Below are 12,602 nucleotides of genomic sequence, written 5' to 3'. Positions count from 1 at the left end.
GCTACTGAGCCTGCACTCTAGAGCCCACGAGCCACAACTACTGAGCCTGTGTGCCACAACTACTGAAGCCCGTGCGCCTAGAGCCCATGCTCTGCCACAAGAGAAGCCACCGCAATGAGAAGCCCACGCACCACAACGAAGAGTAGCCCCCGCTTGCTGCAACTAGAGAAACCCCGCGCACAGCAACGAAGACCCAACGCAGCCAAAAATAAATAAATAAATTTATTTATTTTTTTAAAGTCAGTTAACTAAATTCTTTAAAATAACACAAAGAGACAATTCACAAAAGCGGAAACACAAATTATGAATAAGCAGAAAAATATTCCACCTTATCGATAATCAAAGTGATGCAAATTACATCAATGAGATAGCTCTTCAATAACGAGATATTTGCATGTATCCCATTAGCAATGCTATTTTTTAAGAACAGTACTCATTGCTAGCAAGAGTGAGTAAAATAGGCTAAAAGAGTGAGTAAAATTGGTATATATAAACACAGAATTAGAATATGACCCAGCAATTCCAATCCTACATATATACCCAAAAGAACTGAAACAGGGACTCAAAGAGATATCTGTACACCATTGTTCATTGCAGCATTAGTTACAATAGCCAAAAGGTAGAAACAACCTAAGCATCATCAATAGAAGAATAAACAAACAAAATGTGGCATATATATACAATGGAATATTATTCAGCCATGAGAAGAAATAAAGTTCTGATACATGCTACAGCATGGATGCACCTTGAAAACACTGTGCTCAGTGAAATAAGGCAAACACAAAAGGACAAATATTGTATGATTCCACTTATATGAAATATCTAGAATAAGCAAATTCAGAAAATCAGAAGTAGATTAGAGGTTACCAGGGTTGTTAACGGAAGGGGGTAATGGAAAGTTATTGCTTCATGGTCACAGAGTCTCTGTTTAGAGTGGTGAAAATTTTGGAAATAGACAGTTATGATGGTTGTACAATATTATGAATGTAATTAATGCCACTGAACTGTACTTCTGAAAATGGTTAAAGAGGCAAATTTTATGTTATATATATTTTACTATGGTAAAAATAAGTTAAGATATTACACGCTTTTTGGCAACTATTTTGATACATTTCCCTTATTTACATTAGCATTAAGACTGACAAACTGAGACAAAGACAGGGAAAAAATTACTAAAGTTTCTAAGTGTAAGTTTAAAAACACACCAAGTTTAAAATTAAACACCCAAACCACTGCTTCTGCTATACTAACAACACCACTGCTACATCCATGTTAAGTAAACATGGTGCTAGAACAGGTACAAAGAAGAAAACAACGGAATGAGAAAACAGAAAATTTCATAATATCTCAACAAGCTAGCCAATATAGTTAGCTCAACTATAGACAAGAGAGTCAGAGCCAGATAGGATGGAGAGAAAAGGTTTTCGTTCCATAACTCCAACTCTGCCACAGAACACCAATATGTGCAAGATGTCCTTCTGCTGACACTCAGGTGTGAATCAATGGAATTATCTAGGAAGAAGCATCTCTTGCATAAAGAAGTCCTCCTTTTCTCACTGGCTCAGTGAAAGGCACTGTCAAAGCTGCAGCAAGGAAAGTCTGGTATCTGAAAATTAGTCCTGGAAGATCTAGGACACTTAAATTATTCCAAGGCATTCAAGAGTCTCTGGGCATCACCTATAAATTTAACAAGAATGAAAGAAACCAAAACAGTCTATTATCATAGGCTCTTGACTCCCTCCTCCAGAGCCAACTCTGGAGAAACAATAAAAGCAAGCAAGAAACTTGGATGAGTAGAACAAGAAAGCCCTCAGAAGAGGGAAGGGTATCTCGATTTGGAGTGCTGAAGGAAGCAGGTGGCAGAAAGCTGCTACAAATAGCAGTCAGATGACGGTTGGAGGGAGGTTTTTAAATTCTGCTCGTGCTTCTCTTCAGAAGGTAGCCTCAGGACAATCATTCCTTGCAATTTCATTGCCAAAACCAGCAGCCAGCAGGCAGGCAGTGTGGCCAGAATAATACCAGGTGAGCACCTCTGCCCTTCTGGTGTGAGAGGGCGAGGAAACGTGAACAGACCCCTGGCCTTCAAGCACTCACTCTTCCTCCTCTACTCCTCCAAACCCTCAGGGCTGGGGTCATCACCTCAGGAGACCGCCTCTTCCTGGGCTGCTTTTACCTAAGAGCTTAAAAGTGAACCACTGAGTGGAAGGGAACAGCACACAGGGAGGATCAAGAGTAGTTCTCGAGTCCCTGAAGCTCAACCTCTCGCCTCTCTTTAAACTCACAAGACATGCACAGATTGGAGCCTGGTGTTCAGCCTTCCCCAACAGACATTATCAGAGTAGCAGCCAAATCAACTAGCCATCCAACGAGTATAATTTCCATAAAAGACATCCAACTGGACAACATACAACATGTGAAGCAGAATACTGAAAAGTCAGCTCAAGAATTTAAAATAAACATAGTAAATATAGGTAAGGTAAAATATTAGCAATATAAAACAAGAAAAAATATAAGAACCAAATGAAAATAATAGACATTAAAAGTATAACAGCTGATATAAAAGTAGGATATCCATCAAAGTAGGATAGATACAGCTGATGAATAATCAGTGAGCAGAAAGAGTCAATTGAGGAACTCTCCCAAAGAAATAAATAAAAGACAAAAGAGACAAAAAACATAAAACAAAAAGCTAAGAGATATGGAGAAAAAAAGTAGAAGTGCCAATCTCTGCCAATCTCTGAAAAGGAGAAGAAATGGAGAGAAAAGAACTATAGGAAGAAATAATGGATGTAAATTTCCAGAATCAAAAAATGAAGGGAGAGTATATATTGAAAGGGCAATTCCTCATGACAAAGAACGAAAATTCTGTACAACAGCAACATGATCTGGCCAGGGTTGGGGAAGGAGGTGCTGACAGGGAGATACAAAAAGAATGCATAAGAATATGAGAGCACACTAAAATGCTTGCCTTCTCAGATGAAGATACAAATATTGATAATCTTAAGAAATAAATATAAGCACAATTCATGAGTTAAGGGCATCTATCATGGAAATAAAAATAGAATGTATAACTTCCAAAACCACAGGAAGAAGAACAAAAAGAAACAAAAAGGAAGTAGTCTAAATTTTAAAATATGAAATAAAAAAGCAGAAATAAGTCTTAATTAGAGCAAGGACTAATTTGTAAATGGGTTAAATAAGCTTATTAAAAGACACTATCAGATTAGATTAAAAAAACAAAAGCAAAATATAATAATATGCTATCTACAAGATATAGGTAAAACAAAAACTTCAAAAGGTTGAAAATAAAAAGATGGAAAAATATACCAGCCAAGTATATTTGAATCAAAAGAAAGCTGGGATAGCAATCTTAATATCTGACAAAATTTAATGTAAATGTACAGTGAGATATAGAGACAGAGACAAAGAGAGCATGTGTGTGTGTGTGTGTATTTGTGTGTGTACACATATATATGGAAGGAAAAATGAAATAATATATTTATTAAGATATTTAGCAAGCTGTAAAATGAAGGATGCTATATTCATTTAAATCAAACGCAAAATGCTATGGACTTTTTAGAATATAATGTGAATTTAAGTGAAGGCAAGAGAAAAAAGTGACCAATTGGTTTTAAAGGAGTTTTTTTAAAACGGAATGAGAAAATTTTGCTGGATAGACTGAAGAAAAATGTATAATTTTTCTCAAATGGATTGATTTTACAACAAGATGAACGAATTAGCCTTACATATATATCTTTCTTCCTGACGTGTTGTTAATCACTGTAGTTAATCAATCAATGGATGTAGGTTATACAGTCTAGATTTCACTGACAAGGACATATAAAGAACTTACAGAGATTGGTTAAAAATGGCAGAGTAGAAGGACGTGTGCTCACCCCCTCTTGTGAGAGCACCAGAATCACAAGTAACTGCTGAACAATCATTGACAGGAAGACACTGGAACTCACCAAGAAAGATACCCCACATCCAAAGACAAAGGAGAAGCCACAGTGAGATGGTAGGAGGGGCACAATCACAATAAAATCAAATCCCATAACTGCTGGGTGGGTGACTCACAAACTGGAGAACAATTATATCACAGAAGTCCACCCACTGGAGTGAAGGTTCTGAGCCCCACGTCAGGCTTCCCAACCTGGGGGTTCCAGCAACGGGAGGAGGAATTCCCAGAGAATCAGACTTTGAAGGCTAGCGGGATTTGATTGCAGGACTTCAACAGGACTAGGGGAAACAGACACTCTACTCTTGGAGGGCACACACAAAGTAGTGTGCACATCAGGACCCAGGGGGAAGGAACAGTGACCCCATAGGAGACTGAACGAGACCTACCTGCAAATGTTGGAGGGTCTCCTGCAAAGGTGGGGGATGGTTGTGGCTCACCGCGGGGACAAGGACACTGGCAGCAGAAGTTCTGGGAAGTACTCCTCGGCAAGAGTCCTCCCAGAGTCCACCATTAACCCCACCAAAGAGCCTGTAGCCTCCAGTGCTGGGTCACCCAGACCAAACAACCAATGGGGAGGAAACTCAGCCCCACCCATCAGCAGACAAGCGGGTTAAAGTTTTACTGAGCTCTGCCCAACAGAGCAACACCGAGCTCTAGCTACCACCAGACCCTCCCATCAGGAAGCTTGCACAACCCTCTTAGATAGCCTCATCCACCAGAGGGCAGACAGTAGAAGCAAGAAGAACTACAATCTTGCAGCCTGTCAGGAAGAACTACAATCCTGCAGCCTGTGGAATGAAAACCATATTCACAGAAAGACAGACAAAATGAAAAGAAAGAGGACTGTGTACCAGATGAAGGAACAAGATAAAACCCCAGAAAAACAACTAAATGAAGTGGAGATAGGCAACCTTCCAGAAAGAATTCAGAATAATGATAGTGAAGATGATCCAGGACCTCAGAAAAAGAATAGAGGCAAAGATTGAGAAGATAAAGAAATGTTTAATAAAGACCTAGAAGAATTAAAGAACAAACACCTAGAAGAATTAAAGAACAAACAAACAGAGATGAACAATACAATAACTGAATTGAAAAATGCACTAAAAGGAATCAATAGCAGAATAACTGAGGCAGAAGAACGGATAAGTGACCTGGAAAACAGAATGGTGGAATTCACTGGGGCAGAACAGAATAAAGAAAAAAGAATGAAAAGAAATGAAGACAGCCTAAGAAACCTCTGGGACAACATTAAACTCACCAGCATTCGCATTATACGGGTCCCAGAAGAGGAGGAGAGAGAGAAAGGACCCAAGAAAATATTTGAAGAGATTATAGTCAAAAACTTCTCTAACATGGGAAAGGAAAGAGCCACCCGAGTCCAGGAAGCGCAGAGAGTCCTAGGCAGGGTAAACCCAAGAAGAAACATGCCAAGACACAGGCAAATTGACAAAAATCAAAGACAAAGAAAAGTTATTAAAAGCAACAAGGGAAAAATGACAAATAACATACAAGAGAACTCCCATAAGGTTAACAGCTTATTTCTCAGCAGAAACTCTACAATCCAGAAGGGAGTGGCATGATATATTTAAAGTGATGAAAGGGAAGAACCTACAACCAAGACTACTCTACCCAGCAAGGATCTCAGTCAGATTCAACAGAGAAATCAAAAGCTTTACAGACAAGCAAAAGCTAAAAGAATTCAGCGCCACCAAACCAGCGCAACAAATGCTAAAGGAACAACAAATGCTAAAGGAACTTCTCTAAGTAGGAAACACAAGAGAAGAAAAGGACCTACAAAAACAAACCCAAAACAATTAAGAAAATGGTCACAGGAACATACATTTCAATAATTACCTTAAATGTGAATGGATTACATGTTCCAACCAAAAGACACAGGCTCCTAAATGGATACGAAAACAAGACCCTTATATATGCTGTCTACAAGAGACCCACTTCAAACCTAGGGACACACATACAGACTGAAAGTAAGGGGATGGAAAAAGATATTCCATGCAAATGGAAATCACAAGAAGGCTGGCGTACCAATACTCATATCAGACAAAATAGACTTTAAAATAAAGAATATTACAAGAGACAAGGAAGGACACTACATAATGATCAAGGGAACAATCCAAGAAGAAGATATAACAATTATAAATATATATGCACCCAACATAGGAGCACCTCAATACATAAGGCAAATGCTAACAGCTATAAAAGAGGAAATCAACAGTAACACAGTAATAGTGGGGGATTTTAACACCTCACTTACACCAATGGACAGATCATCCAGACAGAAAATTAATAGGGAAACACAAGCTCTAAATGACACAACAGACCAGATAGATTTAATTGATATTTATAGGACATTCGATCTGAAAACAGCAGATTACACTTGCTTCTCAAGTGCACACAGAACATTCTCCAGGATAGATCACATCTTGGGTCACAAATCAAGCCTTGGTAAATTTAAGAAAATTGAAATCATATAAAGCATCTTTTCCAACCACTACGTTATGAGATTAGAAATAAATTACAGGGGAAAAAAATGTAAAAAACACAAACACATGAAAGCTAAACAATACTAAATAAGCAAGAGATCACTGAAGAAATCAAAGAGGAAATCAAAAAATACCTAGAAACAAATAACAATGAAAACACTATGATCCAAAATCTATGGGAGGCAGCAAAAGCAGTTCTAAGAGGGAAGTTTACAGCAATACAATCCTACCTCAAGAAACAAGAAAAATCTCAAATAAACAATCTAACCTTACACCTAAAGGAACTAGAGAAAGAAGAACAGAAACCCAAAGTTAGTAGAAGGAAAGAAATCATAAAGATCAGAGCAGAAATAAATGAAACACAAACAAAGAAAACAATAGCAAAGATCAATAACACTAAAAGCTTGTTCTTTGAGAAGATAAACAAAATTGATAAACCTTTAGCCAGACTCATCAAGAAAAAGAGGGAGAGGACTCAAATCAAAAAATCAGAAATGAAAAAGAAGTTACAATGGACACCACAGAAATACAAAGCATCCTAAGAGACTACTACAAGCAACTCTATGCCAATAAAATGGACAACGTGGAAGAAATGGACAAATTCTTAGAAAGGTATAACCTTCTAAGACTGAACCAGGAGAAATAGAAATATGAACAGACCAATCACAAGTAATGAAATTGAAACTGTGGTTAAAAATCTTCCAACAAACAAAAGTCCAGGACCAGATGGCTTCACAGGTGAATTTTATCAAACATTTAGAGAAGAGCTAACACCCATCTTTCTCAAACTCTTCCAAAAACTTGCAGAGGAAAAAAACAGAAGAAAAAAAAATTGCAGAGGAAGGAACACTCCCAAACTCATTCTATGAGGCCACCATCACCCTGATACCAAACCAGACAAAGATACCACAAAAAAAGAAAATAACAGACCAATATCGCTGATGAATATAGATGCAAAAATCCTCAACAAAATACCAGGAAACAGAATCCAACAACACATTAAAAGGATCATACACCATGATCAAGTGGGATTTATCCCAGGGATGCAAGGATTCTTCTATATATGCCAATCAATCAATGTGATACACCATATTAACAAACTGAAAAATAAAAACCATATGATCATCTCAATAGATGCAGAAAAGCTTTTAACAAAATTCAACACCCATTTATGATAAAAACTCTCCAGGAAGTGGGCATAGAGGGAACCTACCTCAACATAATAAAGGCCATATATGACAAACCCACAGCAAACATCATTCTCAATGGTAAAAAACTGAAAGCATTTCATCTAAGATCAGGAACAAGACAAGGATGTCCACTCTCACCACTATTACTCAACATAGCTTTGGAAGTCCTAGCCACGGCAATCAGAGAAGAAAAAGAAATAAAAGGAATCCAAACTGGAAAAGGAGAAGTAAAACTGTCACTGTTTGCAGATGACATGATACTATACATAGAGAATCCTAAAGATGCCACCAGAAAACTACTAGAGCTAATCAATGAATTTGGTAAAGTTGCAGGATACACAATTAATGCACAGAAATCTCTTGCATTCCTATACACTAACAACGAAAGATCAGAAAGAGAAATTAAGGAAACAATCCCATTCACCATTGCAAAAAAAAGAATAAAATACCTAGGAATAAACCTACCTGAGGAGGTAAAAGACCTGTACTCAGAAAACTATAAGACACTGATGAAAGAAATCAAAGATGACACAAACAGATGGAGAGATACACCATGTTGTTGGATTGGAAGAATAAATATTGTGAAAATGACTATACTACCCAAAGCAATCTACAGATTCAATGCAATCCCTATCAAATTACCAATGGCATTTTTTACAGAACTAGAACAAAAAATCTTAAAATTTGTATGGAGACACAAAAGACCCCGAATTGCCAAAGCAATCTTGAGGGAAAAAAAATGAAGCTGGATGAATCAGACTCCCTGACTTCAGACTATACTACAAAGCTACACTAATCAACACAATATGGTACTGGCACAAAAACAGAAATATAGATCAATGGAACAGGATAGAAAAGTTCAGAGATAAACCCACGCACCTATGGCCAACTAATCTATGACAAAGGAGGCAAGGATATACAATGGAGAAAAGACAGTCTCTTCAATAAGTGGTGCTGGGAAAACTGGACAGCTACATGTAAAAGAATGAAATTAGACCACTCCCTAACACCATACACAAAAATATACTCAAAATAGATTAAAGCCCTAAATGTAAGACCAGACACTATAAGATTCTTAGAGGAAAACATAGGAAGAACACTCTTTGACATAAGTCACAGCAAGACCTTTTTTGACCCACCTCCTAGAGTAATGGAAATATAAAAATAAACAAATGGGACCTAATGAAACTTAAAAGCTTTTGCACAGCAAAGGAAACAATAAACAAGATGAAAAGACAACCCTGAGAATGGGAGAAAATATTTGCAAATGACTCAATGGACAAAGGATTAATCTCCAAAATATATAAACAGCTCACGTAGCTACATATTAAAAAAAAAAACAAACAACCCAATCAAAAAATGGGCAGAAGACCTAAATAGACATTTCTCCAAAGAAGACATACAGATGGCCAAGAGGCACATGAAAACCTGCTCAACATCACTAATTATTAGAGAAATGCAAATCAAAACTGCAATGAGGTATCACCTCACACCAGTTAGAATGGGCATCATCAGAAAATCTACAAACAACAAATGCTGGAGAGGGTGTGGAGAAAAGGGAACCCTCTTGCACTGTTGGTGGGAATGTAAATTGATATAGCCACTATGGAGAACAGTATGGAGGTTCCTAATAAACTAAAAATAGAATTACCATATGACCCAGCAATCCCACTCCTGGGCATATACCCAGAGAAAACAGTAATTCAAAAAGACACATGCTGGGAGGGAGACGCAAGAGGGAGGAGATATGGGGACATATGTATACATATAGCTGATTCACTTTGTAATACAGCAGAAACTAACACAACATTGTAAAGAAATTATACTCCAATAAAGATGTTTAAAAAAAAGGCACACGCACCCCAATGTTCATTGCAGCACTATTTACAAATAGCCAGGTCATAAAAGCAACCTAAATGCCCATCGACAGACGAATGGATAAAGAAGATGTGGTACATGTATACAATGGAATATTAGCCACAAAAAGGAACGAAATTGGATCATTTGTAGAGACATGGATGGACCTAGAGACTGTCATACAGAGTTAAGTAAGTTAGAAGGAGAAAAACAAATGTCATATATTAACGCATATACGTGGAATCTAGAAAAATGGTACAGATGAACCGGTTTGCAAGGCAGAAATAGAGACACAGATGTAGAGAACAAACATGTGGACACCAAGTGGGGAAAGCAGGGGGTTGGGAGGGAGGGATGAATTGGGAGATTAGGATTGACATATATACACTAATATGTATAAAATAGATAACTAATAAGGACCTGCTGTATAAAAATAAAATAAAATTCAAAACAAAAGAGCTTACAAATAAAAATGAAATGACTAACAAATAGGTGATTAGTTTATATAACACTAGATGTTCATATATTTCTTGGTTTGTAAGTTTTCTGCAGGTTAACATGATTTTTCACTCCCTCAATATACTGCAAATTCCTGTTTCAATGGGGACTGTAATTATTTATAACCATTATGTACAACCAAAATAGAAAGTACTTCATAATTACCTAAAGCTCTCTCCAATGTCATTCAGAATTGTGCAAGTCCATTTCCTAGTACTTTCTCAAGAGTCTTCAGTTAAAATACAGTATGAAAATGAGGGAAGACTCTAAGTGGCATTTCTCATGTAAGACAGCAAAGACACTTGACCACGATAGCCTCTTTCCAACATTAACAACTGGAATGCAGATCCTTTTCATTCAGAAGCTTTACTGATTACTGACTTATACTTGAAAATGAACTAATGAAATTTCCTTTAGATACCTGAAGTAACACAATACAGTTTCTTTCTCTTTTAATGTGTATTTTTGTAATGAAAAAATAGCTAAACTCACATTTTCCATTGTAATATCGTTTGAGACATTCATCAGATTCACACTTTTGTCGACAGCTACAATCCCAACTATTGAGTCTGGCTGCGTCACAGAGATCTTAAGAGAGACTCTCTCAGATGGTTCAGCATTGGCTTTACTCCAAAATAGCTGTATCTAAGAAAGGGAGAAAACAGGATTGATACATTACACTTTTTCAAAGCATTTCTTACGTCTTACCAATAGCAGATGAATGACAAAATCTAGCAAAGATTCTACATTTGCCTTGGCTCGGGGACCATTCTAAAACCATACACAAGCCTTCTCCAGGGAAAGGAGTAAAAAGAAACCTCAGGCCAACAGTGTTCGCCAGTCATGGAACCTCTCACTGTGGCATAAATCAGAGTCTTCCTTCACTTCTCTACCCTTTCTCCACCTCCCACCCCACAGCCGCCAGCCGGTGCTGAAGAGAAGACACTGTGTGGCGTATGTGAAGAGGGCCAGTATCCAAGAGGGGGGACAGGAAAGAGGAAAGAAACTGCTGGTGCCTTCACACTGGCCACCTGGACTCAGAAGTCAGTGCATGCAAGTCAGAGCCCCAGGGCCTCCCAGAACCGGCTGCGCTGGGCAGGGGTGTCTTTCCGCAGGACGAGGCCATCAGACCAACACAGTCAGGCCCCACGCTCTGTGCCTCCGCGGCTGCCTGAACTTCCTCTGTCATTACACTCAGCAAAGCACAGTCCTACCTGCACTTCTTTATCTTTTTTTTAACATCTTTATTGGAGTATAATTACTTTACAATGGTGTGTTAGTTTCTGCTGTATAACAAGGTGAATCAGTTATACATATACATATGTTCCCATATCTCTTCCCTCTTGCATCTCCCTCCCTCCCACCCTCCCTATCCCACCCCTCTAGGTGGTCACAAAGCACAGAGCTGATCTCCCTGTGCTATGCGGTTGCTTCCCACTAGCTATCTATTTTACGTTTGGTAGTGTATATATGTCCATGCCACTCTCTCACTTTGTCCCGGCTTACCCTTCCCCCTCCCCATATCCTCAAGTCCGTTCTCTAGTAGGGCTGTGTCTTTATTCCCGTCTTGCCACTAGGTTCTTCATGACCTTTTTTTTTTTTCCCTTAGATTCCATATATATGCGTTAGCATACTGTATTTGTTTTTCTCTTTCTGACTTACTTCACTCTGTATGACAGACTCTAGGTCCATCCACCTCACTACAAATAACTCAATTTCATTTCTTTTTATGGCTGAGTAATACTCCATTGTATATATGTGCCACATCTTCTTTATCCATTCATCCGATGATGGACTTCTTAAAGAGCATCAATCCTCTCATCCCGGCTGAACCCAATGGCTTTGTTCTAAGGCCTCTTCCTCCTAGGAATGTTCATCTTGCCCAGCTCTGTTTCAACAATCCCGTGCCCCAGTGACTGTACCACCTGATCAAGATGGCCTTAATGTCCCCCTCAGCTTGCCTGAACTTTAGAAACAGGCTTCTTCCTGACATTAAGCACCCAATTTCCCTTTTCTTAAAAAAATTGCAATTGTTAATGTTTTCTCTGTCCCTTTGAGATGTAAATCTTCTCCCGGCTTCCTGCCAGTTTCACCAGCAGGAATGTCTCTCTCAAAGACCTGGGAGCCATCCTTTTGAAGTGTAATCATCAAGAAAGAGCCCTGACTGTTCTCCCAGTCTCTGTGGATGAATAGAAGCCTAACTTATATAAACTCCAGTTACCAAACACAGATGGCCTAATCACACTGACCAACCCCTCTCCCAGGGTCTTCCAGTACTTTTCCATTAACTCACACCAGTGCTTAAAAACCCTCCTGCCTGGGCTTCCCTGGTGGCGCAGTGGTTGAGAATCCGCCTGCCAATGCAGGGGACACGGGTTCGAGCCCTGGTCTGGGAAGATCCCACATGCCGCGGAGCAACTGGGCCCATGAGCCACAACTACTGAGCCTGCGCGTCTGGAGCCTGTGCTCCGCAACAAGAGAGGCCGCGATAGCGAGAGGCCCGCGCACCGCGATGAAGAGTGGCCCCCGCTTGCCGCAACTAGAGAAAGCCCTCGCACAGAAACGAAGACCCAACACAGCCAAAAATAAATTTAA

General features: G+C 38.9%; 1 protein-coding gene across 1 annotated transcript in view; it reads right to left on the bottom strand.

Moving 5' to 3' along the window:
* CD109 (CD109 molecule) overlaps nt 1–12,602 on the bottom strand; it is a 128,007-nt gene that overhangs the window by 41,539 nt on the left and 73,866 nt on the right. Inside the window, exon 15 of the mRNA XM_068551617.1 lies at nt 10,500–10,652. Coding sequence (XP_068407718.1) covers nt 10,500–10,652 — 153 coding nt within the window. The remainder of the gene's footprint in view (nt 1–10,499; nt 10,653–12,602) is intronic.

This window comes from Eschrichtius robustus, chromosome 9 (genome assembly GCF_028021215.1).
Source record: "Eschrichtius robustus isolate mEscRob2 chromosome 9, mEscRob2.pri, whole genome shotgun sequence".
In the NCBI taxonomy this organism is placed as follows: Eukaryota; Metazoa; Chordata; class Mammalia; order Artiodactyla; family Eschrichtiidae; genus Eschrichtius; species Eschrichtius robustus.
Note: the sequence above shows the minus strand (reverse complement) of the source record. Positions and strands in the feature narration are given on the sequence as shown.